Genomic DNA, 23,957 nt, shown 5'->3' with positions numbered 1-23,957 from the left:
TGTGCAGGAACAGCCATAAAAAGGGCTGTATTGACCCAAAGATGTAATCCAAGTCTCTTGACTCTAGGCCTTATCTATATCATATAATCAGGACTGAGAGAGCACAGATGCACCCCAGGAAGGGAGGGGACTGTAAGCGTGAGAGGGAACGGCTTCATCCCTTCTCTCCTGGCACGGGGAGGGGACTGCGGGCAGAGCTGGGTAATGATTTGTCATTGCAAGGGCTGGGGTGTCTCTTTGCAGAGGAAATCTTGGACGTGATTGACAGCAAGGCTGTTTTTTGCTGCTTCGCTTGCTGTTGACAAGTAATAATGAAGCTTTGTCAGCCCATCATGGACATGGATATGCCAGATTACGTTGACTCCTTGGACTCCTCTTACACCATGCTGGAATTTGACAACCTTCGGATGCTCCCCAGTAATACCGGTAAAGATTTCGCTTTCTCTTGAATAACCTCCACTACCTTTGTTATAAAGCTGAACACCTAGGAAAGGCAGGTAGGAGGTGTGGGGCAAAGGGTGAAAGGGATAATATTTAAGCAGCTGACTTGTCAACTTCTGTTGTATCTAAGGTTATGTTTGGGCTGAAAGGGGACCCTTTCACTTGCCAGTCCCATTTTGAGTTATTCTTTTCCTTAGTGGGCTGAGCGTCATGTCCTGAAGGACCCATAAAGCATTTCAGAAGTTGGTAGAGCTCTTCACAGCACACCACAGGTTTGCCCCCATGAGACGTATTAGAGGAGTTATTACCAATATTCTTTCCTTAAAATGTGTGTTTTGTTGCCATATATGACTTAGGTTCATTTTTAATCCTTGGAAAAAATGCTGTCTCAAATGGCATTTGTCTGTTACTCAAGTGATGCACCATGTGTCCAATTTAAGTTGTTCCTAGGTACTTAGACCAAGAAGCAATATCCAAATTGTTACTTGTCTTGCATATTTTCCTGGCTACCAAGATGGTCTAAAAGCCTGTACAGCACGCAAAGAAGTTGGGTGTGAGGCATGTTTATATACAGAGACTTCTGCTTTGTTCACAGAAAGAAAGCATTTTGTGTGATATTTAGGTTTTGAACAGTCAAAAGTATTCTGACAACACTGTTCTATGAAATTAGTGGTTTATTTTGTGAAAAATAAAAGACATTTAGTCATATAACATGAAACCAACCCTGTACCAAAAGACATTCCAATGTTAACAATGTCTTTGGAGAGTTTTGGCAGCATTTCATTGAATTTGTTAAGAATCTTAGTGAAATTAAGACGGGATTTTCAGGGTCTCATGTTTGCTCATTAGCTGTCTTATCAAAAGAAATCAGAGTTTCAGTAGGGCTATTATCTACAATATAAAATTATTAGACTTATTATTGTGGGACACGGAGGGCTGTCAGGAGACAAGTAAAGTTAAAGGCCCAAATAAATTTGAATTTAAAGTTGACTTCAAGAAAAACTTGGTTTGTCCCCAGAGAAAGGATTTTCAGTATATTGTTTTTCTGACAGCTCCAGATATAGACTGGATCTTGTTTCTTATTCTTGAAGAAAGGTTTCCATCTGCCATCCTACTCCAAAAATGTTATTTAACACAGATGTTTTTTTGCCACTTACTGCTGAACAAAGGGATATTTTTTTACTTTTTAGAATGGCACAAATCTCCTTAAAATTCAATATAATTTTGCTATAATTTTAACTACCAAATCCCATCTGGGCCTCCCCGTTGTTTCATGCAGTGGAACTGACAGGTTGATTCTTTTCTGAAGTTTATCTACCTCAGTATTGTGTTATTTGTCTAGCTGTTAATGAGTAACCAATTCTCTCAGAACCTAGCTGTTTTGAAAGTAGCTTGCTTGTCTTGGGTAAGTGTCCTCTTCTGCAGTTTGTAAAAATAACTTCAAAAAAGACCTGAAATGTCCATGAATAGAAATACGTTGCTAACCAGCTGAGTTCAGTTCCCACAGGTAACCCAAAGTCACACAGATGATAGTCTGTCATTTCAGAAATATTTTTTAAAATGTCAGAATTAAGAAATAATCTCATTTTAGGCATTTTTGACAAATGTGTAACTTTGTTTTAAGCTGTATCTTTCTCATTATGCAAGATTCCTGTGATTATTTCCCCTACTAAATCCAATGGCAGCTTTGTTCTTTATAAACATGATCAGGAAGAACATGTTTATTTTGATGTTATTTAATTGAAATGTTATGCTATTAATGATATTAAAAATTAAAATGTTTATTTTAATGGATTCAGGACTGTTTCTTTCATTCTGAACAGTATTAAAAGTGGAAATCAGACTGTTTTCAAAAAAGGTCAAACTTTCTTGAAACTAATAGTTTTCTTCTTTGGAACATTATTTCATCAAAATTTTAGGTTGATTAATGATGAGGAACACTTGTGGTGATCAGCTTTATGCTTCAGGAAGCTGCTATAATTTTGAGATTTGACTACATGTACAGTTTGGATTTTCCACCTTTAAGTAGCCCATAATTTGCCAAATATTTTGAGACTAATTTAAAATAAAGAATAGAATCCACTATGGGAGTGGAGGAAGAGTATAAAAACTGGTCTGTTTTAAATAGAAAAAATGGCAAAAGGAAATGAACAAAAATCAATGCTAATCCTGTCTTTATAAAATATGTGTTGTAACTGCAGAAATTTTCCCATTCTGTACAAACTTGTTTCCTTTACTTTGGCTGGCATTAGAAGCCATATTCTCACTTGGTTTTTATGTGCTGTTAATACCCATTTCCTCATGCTCTTGTCAGAGTTGTCACTGTTTAAAATACGAAGCATTATTGAGATATTGCACTAATTCTTTAGTCAAGTGTCAGCAAACACTTTGTCCTGCAGTGATGCTCATTTTCCTGTCTCAGCACTCAAACACCACACTGATTCTTGGGGCTTTGGCGCTAGGCTGGAGAAACACCTTTCCCAGCCCTGCTGCAGTCAGACCAAATTCAGACCATGAAAAAGCCATCAAAGACGTTCTGACAGTGCCTGGCCATCCCTCAAGCTGCACACATGCCTGTGAGGGGCTGTGACCTTTTTGGCTGGCCTCTTGGTCATTGTTACCGTAGGATTTGTGAACAAATCAAAGCTACGGTTTATATCTCAAAAACTCCCCCTCTATTTGCTAAAAGCTGATGTAGAAGGCAGGATGACCTGCACAATGCCAGGGCATCAGTGCTAGCCCCCAGCCAGCCCTACATTTGTATACACAGGTTTCACAATGCTGGCTTTGGCCACCAAGTTAGACTGTGTGTACATGCCCTAAACCCACATTTATGATCTCTTTACATTCTAGTCCAGTACACATAACTGGGAGATCTGTTAGCTGCAAATTGTGCACACCAAGACTGGCTTGGATTTCTGGGTAGATAAAAGCAAAAGCCATTCAGGGAAGTATCACAAGGTAATTCTCCTACACAATGCATCTAGAAGTGATGCAGTCAGTAACATAACTGAAAGGAAAAGCAGCAGCGAGGTCAGGTATACCATGCAGATTTCCAGCTCTGAATGGAAGCCAGATACAGTTTTCCAGCAGCATCCTCACTAAGACCATCCCACTGTCATCTCCTATAACTGTGAAACTTGGTGTCTGCATTTCAGTCCTGGTTAGGTAATGACTTACATACAGAGGCAGTGAGTACTAAGAATTTGTGTGCATTTTAGTTGCGAGCTTGGTTGACCCTAAAGCTGGTGAAGCCACTGTGACACTGCAATCAGCACTAAGTTGGCATTGCAAAACCTGTGCACACAAATGTCAGGCTGGCTGGGGGCTAGCACTGATGCCCTGGCATTGTGCAGGTCATCCTGCCTTCTATATCAGCTTTTAGCAAATAGAGGGGGAGTTTTTGAGATATAAACCATAACTTTGATTTAGTGTCCACAAATCCTACAGTAACAATGACCAAGAGGCCATCCAAAAGGATCAGAGATCCTTACAGGCATGTGTGCAGCTTGAGGGATGGTCAGGCACTGTCAAAACATCTTTGATGGCTTTTTCATGCTCTGAATCAGGTCTGACTGCAGGCTGCAACTTACAAAAGATGGTTTAAACTTCAGATTTTTCTGTCAGCGAATATCCAGGACAGTCCTAGTGAGAAGTCTGGCCAAAACCATGAGACACATGCAATGTCAAGATGAGTTATGGTTTCCTCTTGGAGAGCATCATCATCTCTCCAGGAGTAATTTCAGAGGCGCTGTGGCATGGCTTAGGAACTGCTCTGTTATACCATAATGATGAGTATCTATAACCAATGCATATCTCTGAGCATCTCTCTCCAGGGCGGTGAGGACAGTTGTGAGCTTGTTTCAGTTGTTGTGAACCACCTGGACTTTGTCCATATCCCATCTCAGCATGGTGCTGAGCTCAGGTAGCAACCCTTCTAGAGATGCACAATGTATTAATGAACTCTGAGCAGTATGTTAGGCAGGGCTAAAGGAACTGGTCTACAGTTTTCAGCTGGTTTCACATGCAGGCAACTGTGCTGGCAGGAATCCTGGCTTTCCTCTGCCTTTCCTAGCATCGATCAGCCCAGGGAAAACCCAGACATTTCCCAAACACTGGCTAGGTTTGAAAGACACGTTGAAACAGTTTCCTGATGCATGCAATACTGGTTGTGCCTTTGCTAATTTGGAACTCACCATTAGTTAGTGACAGGATTTTGTAATTAAATTTTATAATCCTAATTAATATGTGCATACTGGCTTAGGCTCTCCTTTTCTTTACTGTCTTTTTAATTTCTGTTCACATCCAAGCTGAAAAGGACACATGGCTACCTAACAGCGACTGAACTTTTAGCCATGCATCTGCTACCCAACTAAGAGGCAGCCCATGGGTTTCTTTGTGTTTTCATGGGTACAAGTGAGGGCAAAATGTGGTTTGCTAACTTCCATGGGCCCTCACACACTCAGTGCTTATGGTTCTTCCCCTAGTAATACTTGCTTTAAAGCCAAATTATTAATTTCTTCCTTATATCAGCAAGCAGCTCTTTTACATATCCTACTAGCATAAGTGAAAGAAGTCATCTCTAGTGAGTAAATACTTTTACAGCACCAGGAACATTCTACAATCTGGACCCATGTAAAGGATGAAGGGTCCATTGGAGATCCAAACTGTATGATCTTGGCCTGATTCTTCTGAAGTCAGTAGAGAAAGTATGAGTAAAGTGGAGAGAAAATTGGCCTCCTTATGTTTGTTTGTTGTGGATTTTTTAAATGGAATCCAGCACACTCAGTGCATTTGTTTATGGTCAATATGTTCCTTCAAAAAATAAATAGATGAAGCAACAGATGCATAAATATTTAGTTACAGTTATCCTCGAAGGAATATTCTAGTACTGCTCATTTAATACTGAGGTATATAAATCAAAATAAAATAAAGGATCATTGTAAAAAACCCACAAAAATGGACGTAAATTACCGTTAGGGATCTCTGACACAGACAATGTCCTCAAAGGGCCCAAGTGCCACTTGCTGGCAAATGTCAGAGCTGGAATCATCTTACATGGATTTTGGGAAGAGGCAGGTCATTATGACCTAAGAATGATTTTGATGTCATTTTTTCTTGTCATGTTGCTAAAACCTAAATATTTATTCATCAATATTTTAGAAGGCAAATATAGCTCAAAAGGAGCTTCTGGGGGTGTGTGTGTGAAAGGAGGTCTGTCCTTTGTTTGTGAAGTCTTAGATAAAAATATCTTAGCCTTAGCTAAAAAACTTTCCTGCTTTTGAAAAACTAAAGCTTTTTTTGGCTTTTGATTACAATTTTCTTTGCACAGCAAATATTTTCACTATAAATTTTTGATGTGTATTCCTACACAGAAATAGCCCTTCTCTCTGTATATATACATGCTGTGTGTGGATTACCCAGAGCTATTTTTATGCACTATGCATTAGAAAGATCTCTCTAGACTGTCCAGATCAGATGCCAATTCCTCCCCTTTGAATAATCTTCTCTAGGATTTCTCATTGCTCAGTACCAGAGCAGCTGAGTTTTTCTCATCACTGCCTGTCCCTTCTGCAAGGCAGGATGTGTCCTGTCCCAGATACTTTTCTGAGGTCACTGTAGCATGAGATCCGCTCCCCTGGAGCGAAGAACACACTCCCAGAGGTGTGATAAATTCATAGAGCCATTCTGCAGTGAGTGCCCAGGTCAGGATGGACTCCACAAACATTCCTCCTCTCGGTGAGATGTAAACACTGTCATCTGCGTCTGCTCAAGCGTCTCTTTTACTTTTCCTTCCCCAAGCTGTGCCTCAAATTAGGAGGATTAAGAGGGCAGAGAGTCTGGCGGTTAAGGCCAAGGGAGAAGTTTAAAGGGGAGTTTTCAGCAGTGTATACACACAGACCAGGCCAGGCAAGGGCAGAACTATTCCTGCCCCAAATGAGTGGGTGCAAACAGAGGACATTACAGAGGGTATTCATATGACCTAATTTTAGGTCTCTAATTTAGAAGGCCAATCTTACTGCAACCCTCTATTGCTTTCCAGTGTAAAGCATTGGCCCTCTTCAGAGGGCAATTCAGAGCAGGAACCACACTTAGGAGAACCAAAGTGATCCCTGTGTGAGCTGCTGTCTCTGTCTTCCAGCTGCAGAGGATCTCGGAAGAGCAGCCTTTTACTTCCAATGCCTCTGTCATGTACATAAAGTAGTTCTTCCTGCCTCTGCTGTCTCTTCTATACTTTCCATCTATTCAGGTTAATGATGTTCTTTTCATTGCCTTCTGTGGTCACCAGCTTTGAACTATGTCTTTCACGTGTCTGACTGAGGAGGTGGCTTGCCATCCCTCAAAAGCATATATCTCACATCCAGGTGAGGTTTCTCTGCATCTGACAAGAAAAGTAGTGGTAACTGTTAAATTCACGTGAGCATGTTGGGTTATGCAGCTTGAAATCTCTCTACTTGCTGAAGCAAAGAAAGAAAACAATACCAAAAGCAAAGCAACTGGGTTACTCTCAGTTGAGATTGAGAAGACCATCACCATCAATCTGGAGGCTTTACTAGCAACACAGACTGTGTGTGCACACGTGTGTGGCTCTGGCTTAGAGAATGCTTTGCTTAAAGAAAGCAACTTGCCCTGAGCTGATTCTGGTTTCCATCATGGAGAGGTCTAATGGTCCCTATTGTCTGCCCACAGAGACCATCACAAATGAATCAGCAAACACCAACCTGCTCACTAACAACATCAGCTCCCTGTGCTCCATCTGTGGGGACCGGGCGACTGGCAAACACTATGGGGCATCCAGCTGTGATGGCTGCAAAGGCTTCTTCAGGAGGAGCGTCCGCAAGAACCATGTCTATTCCTGCAGGTACCTGCCCTTTCCACAATACATAAATGCAATTTATTGATGCTGTAAATTACATGGGGTGAAGATCAGCTTGTACTATGTAGCCCCTATCCCAAATGCCATATTACCATGCTGCGAATGCTAACAGTAATGCTGCAGTTTAGTTTATGGCTGGAGGACAGGGAGCTAAGGAGTAAATTATGTCCTATCTCATCTTGGACACTGACACCTTTTGTGGCAATGAGTAATCCATTTGTTGAGTTCACTGCCACTGCTTTCCCCGTGGTGTAAATCAAGGGACACTTATAGTCCTGAGGTTTGCCCAGTGTATATAATACGTAAGTAGAGATTCTGGGTGTGGAGTGACACCTCATCACAGCCAAGCAAGGGAAAACCAAGGTGGCATAGAACCAAAGCTCCAGAGATTTCATCTCAAACACAGCCTTTCTTGATTTTCCCAGTAAAAACCAACAAGGACTTAAAAGCCTGTCACCTCCAAAGCCTCCACCTCCCCTACGGCTCCATTTTTGTTCTGAATGCATTGAGCTATTATATGCTGACGTATCACTGATGATTTTACAATCATTCTGAGGACTGAGCGTGGACGAGCGATGATTCACGTCCACTTTGGTATATATTTGAGAGCATTTTTTTACTGGGAGGAGGCTATAAATTATAAAGCAGCTATCTTGGTTGACCTTAGAAAAATGGTGTTTATTTTAGCACAGGAGGAAAGGGGGAGGGAAAAAGTGAATACACTCTAGCCCTTCATCTCTAATTAAAACCTGGAAGTTTTCTTCCTTTTCCAAAGCTCTTCCTCCTTTAAGGGCGTTTCAAATTCTTGCAATGTGAGTCACTCTCTTTGTTCAAAATGTTCCTGGGGTCCTTATCACTCCAGCCATGAGACACCCCAGGGTGACAGGAGTGTTCACATGCACAGTGCCCATCCCAGGAATCATGGGTTCCCGGCGGATGAGGCAATAGCTACTACTGATTTCTTTGAAATCTCAGCTCTTACTCTCCTGGGATGGAGCTGTTGTTCTTCTCCAGGAATCCATGAATCTCTGTGATATTTGGCAGCTCAGGGAAGATCCACAGCATTGAAGCCAAGCAAATGGCAAATGTTCACTTGTCTGCACATCCTTATTTGGTGAGCAGTGCTGCACTTAGCCCAGCTCGGAGCTCTGCTGTTTATCGCAGACATGAATTCCTTGGAAAGTTTTTGGGCCTTTGTACCTTTGGCTGTTTACCAATCTGGGAAAGCGCCTCGGCTTTTACAACCTGATGATGGTTCCAGAGCAACCCACGTCGTCTCCTCTCTGTGTGGTAGATTCCTCTTCCATCATTTCACCCACCATGGAAAGAGCTGCCAAATCTACGTGGGTCACTCCTTGAAAGCACATAGGTTCCTAAATCCCGTATTGAAGTAAATAGGAATTAGGAAGCCATGTGCCTCAAAACTAAGCTGCAGACACAAAAAGGGCTTGTGGTCCATAATTTAATTATTCTACACAAAGCAGGGCAGTGTTAACAACTGGGATCAAACAATCTGAACACCCAATAATTGTCTGGAAGTGGGAGATGGAGTTCCTACTCCAGCACAACTTGAGTCACATTCACGCTTTCACAGCCAAAACCATCCCAGTCCTCACAGGGTGGGTGGTCTGAAATCACTGTGCTCCCAGCTGGAAGGAGTGACAGTGAGGAAGATGAGGAACTGGGCCAAGCCAACACTGATTCAGTCCCTTTCTTGCAAACTCTCTTTAGGTTCAATGAGCTCATAGTTCACTGAGGTCTGGGACTGTATTTGGGGCTGCTCAGGGTGAGTGGGTTGCAGATGCCATGGTTGCTCCATGTTTTATTTCTCATCTCCTCCCAGGTTCAACAGACAGTGTGTGATAGACAAAGACAAGAGGAACCAGTGCCGGTACTGCAGGCTGAAGAAGTGCTTCAGAGCTGGCATGAAGAAAGAAGGTAGGCACAAAGAGCATTCTAAATCTGCCTGCTGCTGTCTCTGGCCCTACTGCCACTGCAGATCATGGTGGAGAGCAGTGGCAGCCCTGGCCCAGAGAGATGATGCTTGTGTGTCACAGTGAGAAACTTATTGCTACTGAAAGCCCCATTTTCCATCTATCAGATGGAAATTTCAATGAGAGCTTACAACAGTATTCACCTGTCCTGGGAGGCTGGTCTACTTAGGATATTTTTATACTGGGGAAGGGATGGGCTTCCTCAGGGTTTACGTGGTCTCTTAAGTTCTTCACAACAGCAATTCCTTTGTTACACACCTGCTAGCTATGACAATCTCAGTTGGGACCTGCCATCCTCATAAATGCCAACAGTCAACTACTGAAGAGTGGGGTTCAGTGGTTGACTTGGCTGATGCTCAGGTACCTTGGTGCAACCCACAGGACAAGGTTTAGCCCAAACATGATGCCTCATGCTGCAAGAGCTCCTCCTCCACAGTACAAGCTCACAGGCAGCACTCCCAGAGGCAGATGACTCCAGTGTCCCACGAGCTGGGATCTGAGTCAGAGTCAAAACCTTCAGTAGCGCTGTCCTCATGGTAGCTATAGCATGACGATAGAGCCACTGTTCGCACCAGTTCTGAAGGACCAATCCAGTATTGGCAGGTGTCTTTTGTTGCACTTCACATTGGCTGTATTAAGAGGGAGTTGGAGCACTGTAAACGTTTTGGGTAGCAGTGACCATCAGGAAGCACCCTTCCAACGCACTAAAGGAAATACCAAGTGTTACAGGGCCTAATCCTAAGCAAGAGAAAACCCACTTCTATTCACCTGTGCCTTATCTCACTAGAGTCAGCTTCCCTGGGAAAATCTGGGACCTATCACCATTTCTGATCTCTACTCATTCAGTGTGCGCATAGTGGGAGAGCATGGATAACACTGGTTTACTTACTCCAAGCTTTCTGGGCAGAGATTGCATTTGTACACCGAGTGGATAGCAACGTGGGGGCCCAACCCACCACAGATGCTATATCCTCCTGATGTTCAGGTCATTGGGTGATGGTTTCAACACTTTTCACCCATCATTTGTTCTGTTTTCCAACCCACTGACAGCAAAAGGACGAGGAACTGGAAAGGAACTTGAGAGTTTCTTTCCATGCCACAGAGTTAAACACCCCCTACCCAAGGGGTGAAGTCATGGTCCCACTGAAACCAAGGGGAAATTTGTCACTGATTTCTGGTAATTCATGAGATTTCACTGGTGATGAAAAAAATCTTCCCAACCTTCTGACCATATGTTTTCCTGGAGAACAAGGTGGCTTGGAATCTGGCATAAGTCATGGGTGTAGCAAAAATGCCTGCTGCTTTAGCTGAGGAGAAATGGAGTAAATACAGCAGATGGAAAAAAAAACAGCCCTCGTATTAATAAAGACCAAATCAAAGCTGATCTGGTCATTTCTAGATGGGGATAAAACCAACTGCCAATACAGCAAGCTCCACAGCTTGGGAAGGATGAAATCTGGTTATCAGCCCCATTCTTTGAGCTGAAGCGTGATTTTTATTGTTTTTATGGTTAAAGTTATAAAATCTTGGCTCCTGCCTTCATTATTGATTGCATTCAATGGAAGATGACTCATGTCAAGCTCCACATAGTCACATTCTTTGAAACTTTTTTATGAGTGCACAGCCAGGTCGTGTGCTCACAAACTGCTCATGTGTTTGGTAAGGAAGATTTTAAAGCACCTTGAGCAACTGCTTTGCAGAAATCAGCTTAGCTGACCAGAACTATATCCAAAGCACGTGTGCAGGACTGTGAAAGAAATCTTCTTGCACAATTGTGTGCACAAAAAGAACACAGATATTTGCTTTAGGGTGGTTTTAGATTAATATTAAACAGTATTGCGAAGCATTAGGGAAAAAGGAAGACATGTCTTGGGATAGGACAGTATTAGGTGGATACAAATGCACCAGTTCATGTTGGGAGACCACAGCTGTGACATCCACACTTGCCATATCCCGTTGTCCCAGCACTGGCACGCAAGGGTTCGGCACTCTCTTTCTCTGGCGCACCACTTTCCAGCCAGCCCATATGATAGCAATCAGACTTTCCAGGGTGTGGTAATAGCATTGTTCATTCACAGTAGAGGGGAAGAAGCTGGAAACGATCCTTTTCCCAGCCTGTGTGTGACAATACACCTGGGGTGGGGTAAGCAGGGCTGTGTCACCCTCACAGGCTCCCCATGGCCAGCACGCCACTGACCCACTGCTCAACGGGTGTATGTGCAATACTGGAAACTTGCTGTTCCCCAGCAAAACCGACTGATAAACTGGAATTTTGGACCCAGAGTGATACTTTTTTCCAATCTCCTGTGTTGTAAGACATGATGTGACACGTGGATTTTTCCTTTTTTATTTTTTTTTCCATTTTGGAAACAACTCTAGTAGATAAGAAATGGTGAGGAGCTATGTTGTATAGCCTGGTAGAAGGGAAAGTTCTGCAAAGAAAAAGCAGTATGACACAGACACCTGAGCTAGCTTTAAACTGGCTGTCCATAGGGATAGCAGGGTCTGCGTCAGGGTCTCAACTGGGAGAGCAGTGCAGCCGAGCTGTAGGTGCACAATGGGTTTGAAGCAGCGGGGTGGAGGTTCTTGAGGAAAGCATCAGTAGAGTCCTTTAGGTTGTCTTGTTTGTACAGTCTCAATTTGATCCTGCTTTTGGAAAGGACCAGGACTGTCCCATGCATGAGGGCTATGCCTCCAGGCTTGTGCATTGAGATGGGATCCAGATTCCATCAATGTCAGCAAGAGCACAAAAGGACCAAAATTTTAGTCTTGTGGAAAGTCCAGTTCCCAGATTTCCTGGAAATGTGCTAGTTTGGAAAAACTCCCATCCCAATTACATTTTTGGTATCAATAATTCACTTTAATAACTATAAGTAAACAATCATTAAAGTTGGGATGAGGACAGAGGAAAAGGCTTGCTTGAACACAAAGCCATTCTTAACTCCTGAAAGGCCACTATGATCAGGATTTAAGATTTTGATAGGAGATTTGCTCTTTTACTCTTTTGTGGTTACGAATGGGACTGCATCTCAGTGGGGTTTAGGTGTTTTGGAAGATTTCTCTCTGTTCTCTCGTATTTTCTCTCTTTGCACAGGAGAAGTTCCGATTTCTATTCTTTTGCACAATGTTACCAGACAGGTTTTTGGTCACTACAGCATTAGTGGACGAGGAGTGGACCAGATAGTTAAACACCCAAAGAAAACAGCATTTTTACCTTCTTACTGAGATGACATTTAACTCTGAGTAAATTAGCAGCGTGTGATTTTTCAAGTGAGCCAGGTCATCTACTTACATGGAGTTGTGCATCAGAAAACGTAGAAGCCTTTTGAAATGCCAGCATTGCACTGTCAGGATCCAGTTAGCTGATGAAAAAAGAGGGGTTAATATTTAACCTTTCATCCCCCTTAATGTAATTTGTAAATGTACATAGACTCCCTAACTTCTATGCAGAAGTAAAAAGAATTACTGTATCACTTACTGACACAACATAGTAGGAGGATTTGAGGCTATTTTTTAATTTATATTTAAATTGGGCAGGTTTATAGGACAGTTTTATTAGGGTATCACAGAACCTCTATCTCGCTTCATACCTTTTATTTGCACATCTCTTCTGCCAGCTTTCAGAAGGCTGGGACCGCAGTTTATTGCAAAGATGAATGAAAAAGATAAAGGATCTTCCCTACTTTGTGATAGTCATAAACTGAGCCAAAAGCCCAGGAAAGCATTAAATGTGCATGTACCATTGGGATTTATTTGCAAATAAAATAAACCACACCTCCAAAATCAGAGGTAGCTTGGGGAAAAAAGACTATTTGTGCATATAAATTAACCAGGCAGCAGAAGTAGTAAACCTACAGATTTACAGACAGAAACAGAGTACTGGTGAATGCCAGCACCATGCTGGGGCACTTGCCTCCTCCTGCTTTCTCTTTGTGCTATTTATTAACACATTTCCAACTCCACTGGTGTTAAATGAGGATGTTTTTAGTGGAGTAATAATAGAAATGGTAATTCCCACGTAGGCAGGGCTTTAACCTCTGCAGTTGCTGTGGAAAGTTACTGGTTTGCTGCTGTCCTCTTCCAATCAGTGCTATTGCCCGTATTTATTGGACTCCCTGGAGCTTCCTCATCACAGGTTTTGTACTGATGTGGCAAGGCAGCAAGGACAAAATGTTTCGGAAACAGGGGTTTGTTGCAATCCTGCAAACACACTGCTGTTTGCTCAAGAGCTGCCGTGTGCGCTCTGTAACCTGGTGGCTGCCAGCATTCTTGATGGCAAAAAGGGCCATCCACGCTCATGGCAAAAAGGGCCTTGCCTTGCCCTCAATAACAAAACCCCTCCAATGGTTCCTCCATGTCAAATGGAGAATATGTTTGTTTTCCCATCCACTTCCCACAGTCAGGACATGCCTCAGCCATTGACAATTCCCTGGAGGGAGACGGGGGCATTATCTCATCCTCTCTCCCCTTTTCCCAGAGGAAAGTATAGGTCAGGGTCATACTGTCCCTGACCAGCAGCATCGTGGGGACTTTCTCCCACTGACGTCCTCTCTTGCAGAGCTGCAGCAGACTTTTGTGGTGTTTACTGGCTTTGGGAGCTGGAGAGCTGTGAGGATTACAGGATTACAGGAAAAAAGGGGGAGCAAAGCTTTTGACAGGCACATACTGGAAATAGTCCCTGGGAAACACTGGGATTTTTGTCCTTCCTACAAGTTTGCTGGGTTTTATTGACTGCAAAGCCAAGATCACATCTGAGCCTGAGCACCCTCAGTGCCAGCACACCCCCCGAGCACTCCTGATGCCTCACCAGGAGTGACCTATCCCTTCCTTTTTACAAAGACAATAAATATAGCAATATAATAACCACACAGTAATAGATTAATTCTGTGGCAGGTGAAACATTAACTCCCTTTTGTATCTAATTCCATCACATCTTGGGTACTTTCAATGATAACACTCAAATCACCTTGAGAAAGTCGGTCTGTACCATCCACTTACACTTGAAGATTGAGCTTATCAGAGCATGAGGGAAGCACTGAAATATGTGCCATAAAAGGACCCAGAAGAAAAACAGGCTGAGGCTTCTTAAAGGTGTCTGTCACTGGGGACTAAGACCAGGTCTGTCTGGGTTCATAGGATTTACCTAAATAAGATGTGTAACTCAGCTGGTAAAGCAAAATTTGTACCTTTTCTTGTAAGTGAGCAAAAAGAGTCCTATTGCCCCAGGACAGCTATGTGGTGGAGCATCTGATATGAAACCAGGCATAGAAGGTTAGGTGGGGACTTTCCAAGGATATCAGTGATGACATTGATTTGAGCGGGCTTGTTCCTCCTCAATGCTGGATGCTGTCTTTCTAGTGCACCTAAAAAGATGTGAAGGTTTAATCTATTCTGAAGGTTAATCATAGATTATGGTTCCTATAACCACCTTCATCTTCAGAGTGCTGGAGATCCCTGGTGGGTGAACAGCCTTTCCCATCAGCCCCCCATGCACAGGGTAATGTATGCTGACACCTAAGGCAGGTTAGTAGAGCCTTCCAAGGGCTGTAGTGTTTTTTTTTCTCTAAACTGATGTGTAATTGCCTCTCCATAGTATCCATAGCGTGAAAAGACTCCAGTAATATGTATATCTTGCATCCATCCAGCCTCTTGCAGCCATTCAGGCAAGGCTGATCATGGGGTGCCAACTGGCTTTGATGCCTGGACCAGCTCAGCAGTGAATGGGTCCCCATAGACTGCAAGGCTGAGCCCCAAATCCTGGAAAATAAACCCTGTGCTCCTGCCGATAACAGGGGGTATCGATTTTTGTCACTGTTGCTTGTTTTCTGCCCTTTGACTTTGTTGGCCTCTCAGAGGCCAGTTAGGAAAACAGATCAGTGGTTGGACATGAGCTGACAAAAAACCACCTTCCCAGCAAAACGGTGCCCACGTCTCCTCCTTTGCATGAACTCAGAGAAACTTGCCCCACGAGAAGAGTGATGAGCAAGGCCCATCAGCCAGGCAAAGTCACAATAGAGCAATGGCGAAATGGTTTTGATGACTCTGCAGAAATGAAAAAGGTTGTTGGAGAGATCTCCAGTGGCCACTTTTGGGTCAAAACCACATTGTTTCACCTCCAGTGGGTTAAAGCAGAATGAGTTTGACAGCTATGTCTGAGTCATTCCCCCTAAATAAATTGAAAAGGAGGCTGGAATTGCTGTATGAAGAAGGAGGGATGTGCTGCGTTATCGCCACATGGTACATCTTCCTGTTCCCTCCTCTTTAAGGACCTGGTGATTGCCTTTCCTAACTGTACATAGGCAAGACATATAAGCTGTCAGGAAAATGCTGAGTCTCCATTTGGGTTCCTTCATCCAGCCCCCTATGGCCTTGTTGGCTGCTGGAGGGGTGCAGCAGCGCTTACTGGAGAATCTAACACTGAAAACTAGGTTGAACCAATCCTACTTTTTCTCTGCTGCTGTTTTACTTCGTGACTGCAGTGGAGTCATCGGCTCTTGGAGCTTGAGTTGCAAAAATAAGCTGTCAAAGTGCAATAAATCCCTTATGTTCAACATGAAGGGTTGATGGAGCATGGAGCTACATGTAGCTTGTGCTTCGGGGGAAAGATGGTTTAAAGGATGGAATGGGCCTCAAAAAGTGAGCATTTCTTTTATCTAATTCACCATGGCATGGTCATATCTTTCTATTTGCAAAAGGCCCAGGGCTGATGATCACTGGGCTGTGGTCACTGTGGTGTGTCCAAGGAGTGTTTTATCACTGTTACGGACAGTCAGGACACTCAGAGCTGATTTGCAGCAGTGTTTTGCACAGAGTGCCAACAGAGCTGGAGCCAGACCCTGGCTTTGGTTTGTTCCATCCGCTGGGTGCCAGCAGTGCCTCAGGATTGCACACTCATTGAAATCAGCAGCATGATAGGCAAGGCTGAGGGAATAGTTTTAAGGGGAATCAGTGAATTTAAGCTTCCTTTCTCTGGAGCTTCCTTCATGAGATGACTCTTCTCGGTTGCTGTGAGTGGTGGAGATGTTCTTTGATGCCTCAGGAGCAGAGGACACGTCCACGCTGCTTTGAGGTGGGATCAGAGGATGGTTTTCTCCAGTGCTGTGGTAAGATGAGATGCAACCTCAAGAGCATCCTGCAGTACCAGGAGTGCAGGAGGGGAGTCCTCCATTCAGACATGGCAAAGAGAGTATCAGAGGCCAGGACTCCAGCAGTGTGGGTGCATGGCCAAGTGAAAAGTGTCTACATTACATCCCCGAAGTCCCCCTGAACTGCATCAAACCCAGTGGGACAAGCTGACATCCCATAAGGGTTGCTCAGACTGCCAAATGGCTTGATCTCCCTTTGTTGCTCCTGTGCTTTGTCTTCTCCCTCTCTGGTGGCCTTTTCCCCTCCTCTGGGGCTTGCTTAATCTTATTCCAGCATCCAACAAGAGCGGATGCTCTCATGGGCACTGAAACTCCATCCACTGCTGTTTGGGGACCACAAGTTACAGCAGCCATGGGTTGTGTGGGGCATTTCTTGCTAACACAACCACTGCTCACTTTCATTTCAGCTGTGCAGAATGAGCGTGACAGGATCAGCATTCGAAGGAGCAGCTATGAGGACAACAGCTCGCTCTCCATCAATGTGCTCACTCAGGCAGAGGCCATGGCACAGCAGGTATGAAATGCAGGGACAGCCCTCCAAACAAGTACATCACCTTCAGCTGTCCCATATGCAGTTACAAAGTCACCAAACCAACCAGAACTGGATCTTTTTCTGCCCTTGGATGGCTCTTGCACAAAGCCACAGGGAAGAAAATGCCTTAGAGATAGCCAAAACCAGCAGTAAAAATCATCAGTGCCTCATCAAGGCAACATGTCCTGCAAGAAGCAGATGAAGCCTTTGGCAAGTGAGATGCAAACCTGAAAGTCTGAGGGATGTTGCAGACCCTGGGTCCCCTCTGCCCCAGCCTAAATTGTTGCTGCGCCCTAAAACCTGATTGCATTTCATACAGCAGTTTATCCCTCCTTGCTGCACACTCCGTCCTGCTCAGAACATATTGTTCCTGATAAGGTTGATTATGTCTTTTCTTGTAGCTTTAGCAGGGCAATAGTGTTAGGGTAGAAAAATATAGATAATAAAATTGCTGAGCTTCGGCTAATGCTGATTGTTTTCTCACTTCATGTTCCACAATAAGTTTCACCCTGAGAGTCCTTTAAATTCTTATGCAAATATCATTTCTCCACTGAAACACTCAGTCCAGATGTTGCACACTACATGCAGCAATGCGTCCACTTCCTTTTCAAGAAGTACTGTTTTAACCCTCTCCCCGCCACGCAGCTCTTTAGAGGTTGAAATGGGTGTTTCGTGTCCCAGACAGCAACTTGGGGGAAGAAAGGCTGGATGCATGTCATGCATTTGGCTGGCTCAAGTGGTCGATGGAAAGCTGAGACCCAGTGCTGCTGGCTACTGCTAGGAATGGGAATATCAATCAGATTTTATCCTGAGCCAGCCCGGAGAGTAGGGAAGGAGGCGGAGGAGGGAGGGGTGTCTGTTGGGACCGAGCACCACCTCGTGGAAGCTTCACTGAGGGCTGTACGTTGGGGATGATGCACTGCTGAGCATGTAAGTGTGCAACCACAGTGCCAAATGTCTTTCTTTTCAATGACCTGATGAGGTGACCATCTGTGAAAGCTCCCCTGTTATCAATGAATTGTTGCTCTACAGGATGGCAAGAAAGCACTGATCTGTTCTCAGTGTAACTGGGTCACTTCTCTTTCAGTATTCATCACTGAGTCCAGTGCACAGCACGGACATTGCCATGAAGAAAGTGGCTACCATCAACGATGTGTCTGAATCTATGAAACAGCAGCTTCTGGTGTTGGTTGAATGGGCAAAATACATCCCAGCGTTCTGTGAGCTCCCACTGGATGACCAGGTACAATGCAAATGCTTAATCCCTGCAAAGCCACTGCCTTCAACGGGAATTGCCAGCCAGACCTTTCAGCCGGAGAATCTGACATTAATGTATAGATCACCCTATGCAGAGCAATAAACTATTGGGAGAGAAATAATAACAAAGGACAAGGGACTGATTAAAAATAAGTCAAGTAGCTAAAGTCCCCCAAAATATAATAGTCAATCACTCCAGTCTGCACAAGGACCCAGTCAAAAAAGACTAATTTTCCCTTTATTAGTACCTGATAATTGAATATAAAAGCCGTTTATCTCGTAAGCTCTCATGCCCCTCTTTGTTCTTTCACTTGAAAACAACTTTTTACTTAGTTTGCCATGAATGTGGCATTTCTGAAAAGTGAAGCTATACTAATAATATAATATACTAATAACTTCTAATTACTCCTAATTGTATGTTATCTGTACATTTCTTTCTTTTGTGCCACCTCCAGGTTGCCTTGCTCAGAGCCCATGCGGGGGAACACCTTCTCCTCGGGGTAGCCAAGCGGTCCATACCGTACACTGATTTTCTGCTATTAGGTAATGTAATGAAGTGCACTCCTTTTATAATTCACACAATCAAGTTATTGCCAAGTATTCTGCCTGTCTGCAAACCTCTCTGCACTCCTGGGCATGGTCTGTTCATCTGTCCTGAGACTGAAGTGCTTGAAAAGGTCTTTGGAGAAGTATAAAATGAGCAACCAAGTTCACTGGGACATATACAACAGTTCCCTTACTGCCTTGGAATTGTGGGTGAGAAACCCACGAGTATTTAAATGGCATCTCAAACTGAGTTGCCTTTGTTTTTTGTAACTGAAATTGCCAGGACACAGGCAATGGGGTATTTTGGGTATTGGTGCTTAAAATCTTAGCAGAAAGGTCTATTAAAAATGATAGTGCAAATAGGTATTTCCTTTCTACCACCAGAAACACAGGCAGGATTATTCTTGTGAAAATGAGAATTCTGGCCTGGAAAGCCACACTTTAGAGAAAAGAGGGAGGGAGAACTTCATTTAAAAAAACACATGCCAAAAATAAAGATGCCACACCACTTGCAAACAGATGCTAGGTATAACAGGGTAAACCAGAGCAGAACGTGGAGCAGGCTTTGAGTACAGTGTGGGTGCATGACGTGCAAATGAGATAAATAAGGACCGAAGGATGAGATTCATGGCTTGCTTCTCACTTGTGAATCTCAAGTATGAAGCTGCACACTGGAAATCTGCTGCACATGGGCACTGGGACTATGGCAACATGCCTTGTGGTAACTTCTGGATGTGATTGTGTCTGCAGAGCTAGAGCGAAAATGTGACAAAGGATTTCTCTTGTCTCCTCAGGGAATGACTTCATCATTCCAATGCACTGCCCAGAACTGGAAATCGCTCGTGTGGCCACCAGAATCTTGGATGAGTTGGTGAAGCCCTTGCGGGACATCCAGATCGATGACAATGAGTATGCTTGTCTCAAAGCCATCATCTTCTTTGATCCAGGTAAGTTTCATTCCTGATTGCCAAGCATGAGGCTTGAGCAGGAGTTGAGGGCTCCTCAATAACCAGGAAAACCTCTTGGCAGCAGCTCTACATTTCACCCTGCCTCTGCTGTAATGAGCAATGCTTAGTAGTGCAGTAAGGACATGTTAGAAGTGAGCTATTCCTGAACATTTTGCTATTTAGCAAGCAATTCCAGCCAGACCCATGTGCAAGACTCTGCAGACCCTAAAGGAGTTTTGCTCCTCCCGTAGCTTAGCTTCAGGAAAGCCCATCAGTCTGAAATGAAGCAGATGACTATTAAGGACATACATGCCTATACTGAATTATGCATAAGTGAAGTGAGTCAACTGAGCAGCAGTGTGGAGCATCCATCAGAGAAAGCAGCCTTAAAAGCCATAGAAAGCTGGACTGTTCAGACTACCCAAAGATACCAAGGATGTCTGTTAATGGATCTTGCTGGCAGCCAGTACTGACCAAGGGCAGGGCTGATCCGTACAGGATGGGGAATAGGGAAGCACACAGAGGCATATTCTCATATGCTGTATTCTCATTCCAGAAGCACGAGGGTTTCTGTCTCAGCCCAGGTTCCCCCCCGACTTCCCTGTTTCTACATGCTTGCAGCACACACAGCCACTTCTTGGAGTCCCTTGAGTATGTATTGTAGTTTGGAGAAGAGATGGGGGAACAACCCCAAGTCCAGAACAAAGCTTTTTTGTCTTTGACATATATTAGCACGGAGAAATAAAAGTCTTTTCCATTAGTTATTTTTTATTGTGTTCCCTGGTTTGAAATCAAGTCATCGGAGTTTTACAAACATCATGAACTCTGGTTCGCCAAAGAGTCTGCTGTAAACCTGAGTAAGGGTGGTATGATCAAATTGAGTCTGACAAATTACCTTCTCGGCTGATCAGTATCTCAGCAAAGCTTTAGATCATTGCAACAGTGAGGCGCTGGGATTACATCTGAAAGGAAAAAGTGCAAAGCTCTACAGAAGAGAAATTAATTCATGTTAACAAGTAGGCATGTCTATAGAGTTACATGCTGACATACACTAACTTGATAACCACTTTACCTAATCTCTTCTCATGATGATCCCGAAAATGTGGTGCTTGTGGATTCTTTTAGGAAGTGAAGAAAATGGTCCAGTGAGCCAGAAATCTCAGTTTTAGATAGCAGGAGAGTGGAATGCTGTAAATCCCAGCACTTCATCCTACTCTGAGCGCACATTCTTGCTTAGGCAAAGCTGGACCAGTGGTGCATGAGAAACAGATTTGACAGGTCAAAGACAGGAAATCAAGATAAGAATCTGATGCTGCAGAGGGTGTATTTACACCATATAGGCACTAAACCTGCCTGGATTTAGTGGCAATGGTTGGGACTCTTTTCAGGGGAAAATTCCAGGCCATTTCCTTGGAAGGACAGATATGGGTCAAGTCCTAAATCCTTCCTCTTCACTAATGGCAATAGCCAGATGTACCCATCTGAAGCAAGATCTTATTTTCTTACTGTGTCACCTCAATTTCCCCTCAAATGACTTTTCTCCCACAAATTCCTCTTACTGTTTCCCTATTCCATGTGAGATATACAGTAGTGGCAGCCTAATGCCGATCTGTCAGACAAACTTGGAGACTGACAGATAATTGTCAGGGAATCACTGCCATCTCACCCTTTCCCCTCTGCAGAGCCTGACTGACAGGGCAACACTTTCTGGTTACACAGGCCAGCAATTACCTTCCTTTTTCCTCCTCCCAGACTGTAAGGGCCTGAGTGAGCCCGCAAAGGTGAAGAACATGCGCTTCCAGGTCCAAGTCAACCTAGAAGACTACATCAATGACCGCCAGTACGACTCCCGAGGCCGGTTCAGCGACATCCTCCTCCTGCTGCCACCGCTGCAGAGCATCACCTGGCAGATGATAGAGCAAGTCCAGTTCATGAAGCTCTTTGGGGTGGCCAGGATCGACAGCTTGCTGCAGGAGATGCTGCTGGGAGGTATGAACCCTGCTGAGAAACAACAGCAAAGTTGTCCTGTTTCAAAGCCGTTTACAGGGCTTGATGTCTGGGTTTGTGTCCTTCTCTGGAGGACATATGGTACAGAGAACCTGGTTTTGGGAGGAGGGAAGTGAAAGCTCAGGTTGAACTATAGCTTGAATATTGGTTCTTCTCACTCCAATTTAATTCCCAAGCCTTTTCTTTCCAGCCTGACTCTGAAAATCTGACCCAGGATCAGTCAGCGGGTACACTCTGTGGTGCTCCATGCCAGTGGACACTTGACTTTTAGGCACCCTACCAAACTTTTGCAAGAAGACAACACATTTTTTTCTTAGCAATATGTAAAAGTTGTAACTTTATGGGAAACCCTGATAAAAGCAGTAACTGGGGGACACACAGAGACAGATAACAGTGCAGTTGTTCTGAAACTGAAAACCAGATGAAACCCCAGCCATTCCGGGAGGTTGTCCCTAGCCAGTGAGGATGCTGAGAGCAGGAAGGAAGCAGAGTCAAGCCAGGACAACCTCCACAGGAGTCTTCCACATTCTCTGCATAAAAGATGTTTGGCCCAGAGCATCTGGCTTCTCTATAACTACACGAAGAATGATGTCTTTCCCACTTCCACTGCAGGAACCTCCATTGACCTTCAGTACCAGTCAGGACCTCCCAACCTCAACCTGGAATCGCTGCCAGGACACGTCCTCCCAAGCAACATGAGCTCTGTGATTCACACTGCTCCAGACCGTACGTGTCCATTTATATGCTACTAGTGTCAGCATAATGAAGGTACTGGATAGGAGAAGCAGTTAAGAAAAATACCTTCAAGTTTATTTATATGTTTAAGCATTACACTTGAGTCAGAGTTCATGGCCCACTTTGCTGACTCCTTTACATGGTTCTAAAGGGAAGCCGAGATTTTCACGATAGCATGATCCAGAGGGATTTGGAGATGCTACTACACACCACAAGTTTAAAAAAGAAAGAGATCAAGATTGATGACGGTGCGTTTCTATGAATGTGGGCAGCACTGGGAAATGCCACAAAGCAGCACAGATGGTTATTAGTGGCGAGGGTTTCCCTATGTAAAGCATCTTGGTTGCTGTCAAACAGAACAATATGACCAGAATACAAGACCATCTTCAACCACTCCAGGCACTGCTGCTAGGCAATGGCTATTGGTTAAGGCATTTATCCACTGTAGCAGCAAATGGACCATGCAATTAAAAAAGAATAAAGTAGAATATGAGTTGCAGTTCAACAATCATTCCCATGTAATCACCATGTCTGGCACACACAGTTGCCTTCTGCCAGTTACGGTCCTATCGCTTGCAGCAAATTTGCCATTTCTCACCCATATAAATGTTGGTATCATGTATTTTAGCTTTTTGGTTTGATTTTTTTTTAAGATGCCTTACAGCAAGGGAGGTTAGAGGGACACTGTGTTCTGTAAATGAGGTAGAGTGGCCAGCAAATAGAGCTCTCCTGTGATGAGGAGAGAAAGGATTGAAAAGCAGTGAGGGGAATTTCCCTAGGTACAAAATGCTAAGAGTTGGTATGCGCTTACCAGTCCACCCTGTGCCTCATCACAGACCAGAAAGGAAGAATATGCTGGAACATGCCTGAATTTGGGATGGATCCCCCTGCCCCATCCCTACAAGCTCCTGCTCCTTGGTTTGCAGGATAGTTTTGTGATTTTATTTGGGCACTGCTCTATTGAACAGCATCCAAGTCCCTGTTAATTCTGTTTCTTTTCTCTCCCACAGCATCTCCTGAAACATCCCTTCCATCTCCTTCTACAAGTACAGGCAGTGAAGACTATAAACTAGGCTCTAGTGCAGGACCCAACGCTGTAGCACAGCTCCTGCCTCAGACAGTGATAACCAAGCAGGAGATTCTATAGGGAGAGGTGGAAGGAGAAGCTGGGAGCAATGTGGAAACCATGCTGAAAGTGAAATGGGCCCTTTCTCTTTCAGAGGCAAAGCACAGCTATCCCCTGCCTGTACCCGGATCTGTCAGTCACGCTCTTTCCCATCCATGAGTCAAGCACCAGGTGCCAGACTGCAGCAGGAGTCTCACCACCGGTCTTCCCACCACCATCACCCTAATTTCATAAGGGATTTGGACTAATGCTTTTGTCAGTAGGACCAAGACTATAACCTGTTTGGAGCAGAGCTTCTGGCTGCATTTGTTACCACCTAACTTGGTGTGATCATGACCCTTTTAAAGCCT

At 44.0% G+C, this 23,957-nt stretch overlaps 1 protein-coding gene across 2 annotated transcripts; it reads left to right on the top strand.

Moving 5' to 3' along the window:
• Positions 1-256: 256 nt before the first annotated feature.
• On the top strand, positions 257-23,957 carry LOC104400925 (hepatocyte nuclear factor 4-beta-like). Of its 2 annotated transcripts, XM_010013866.1 has the most exons (11): positions 257-426; positions 738-741; positions 7,103-7,303; positions 9,162-9,256; positions 16,865-16,971; positions 18,077-18,232; positions 18,702-18,789; positions 19,587-19,739; positions 21,492-21,728; positions 22,359-22,472; positions 23,492-23,957. In XM_010013866.1, the coding sequence occupies exons 1-11, from the start codon at positions 312-314 to the stop codon at positions 23,626-23,628; spliced, it is 1,407 nt and encodes a 468-aa protein (XP_010012168.1). In that variant the 5' UTR covers positions 257-311; the 3' UTR covers positions 23,629-23,957. The 2 variants fall into 2 exon arrangements, with proteins under 2 accessions (XP_010012168.1, XP_010012170.1); XM_010013868.1 differs by lacking the exon at positions 738-741 and having other exon boundaries at positions 312-426; positions 7,132-7,303; positions 23,492-23,628.

The sequence above is a fragment of the Nestor notabilis genome, unplaced genomic scaffold, assembly GCF_000696875.1.
Source record: "Nestor notabilis isolate BGI_N333 unplaced genomic scaffold, ASM69687v1 scaffold15984, whole genome shotgun sequence".
NCBI lineage: Eukaryota > Metazoa > Chordata > Aves > Psittaciformes > Psittacidae > Nestor > Nestor notabilis.
The sequence above is the reverse complement of the archived record's forward strand: the minus strand, read 5'-3'. Positions and strand labels throughout refer to the sequence as shown.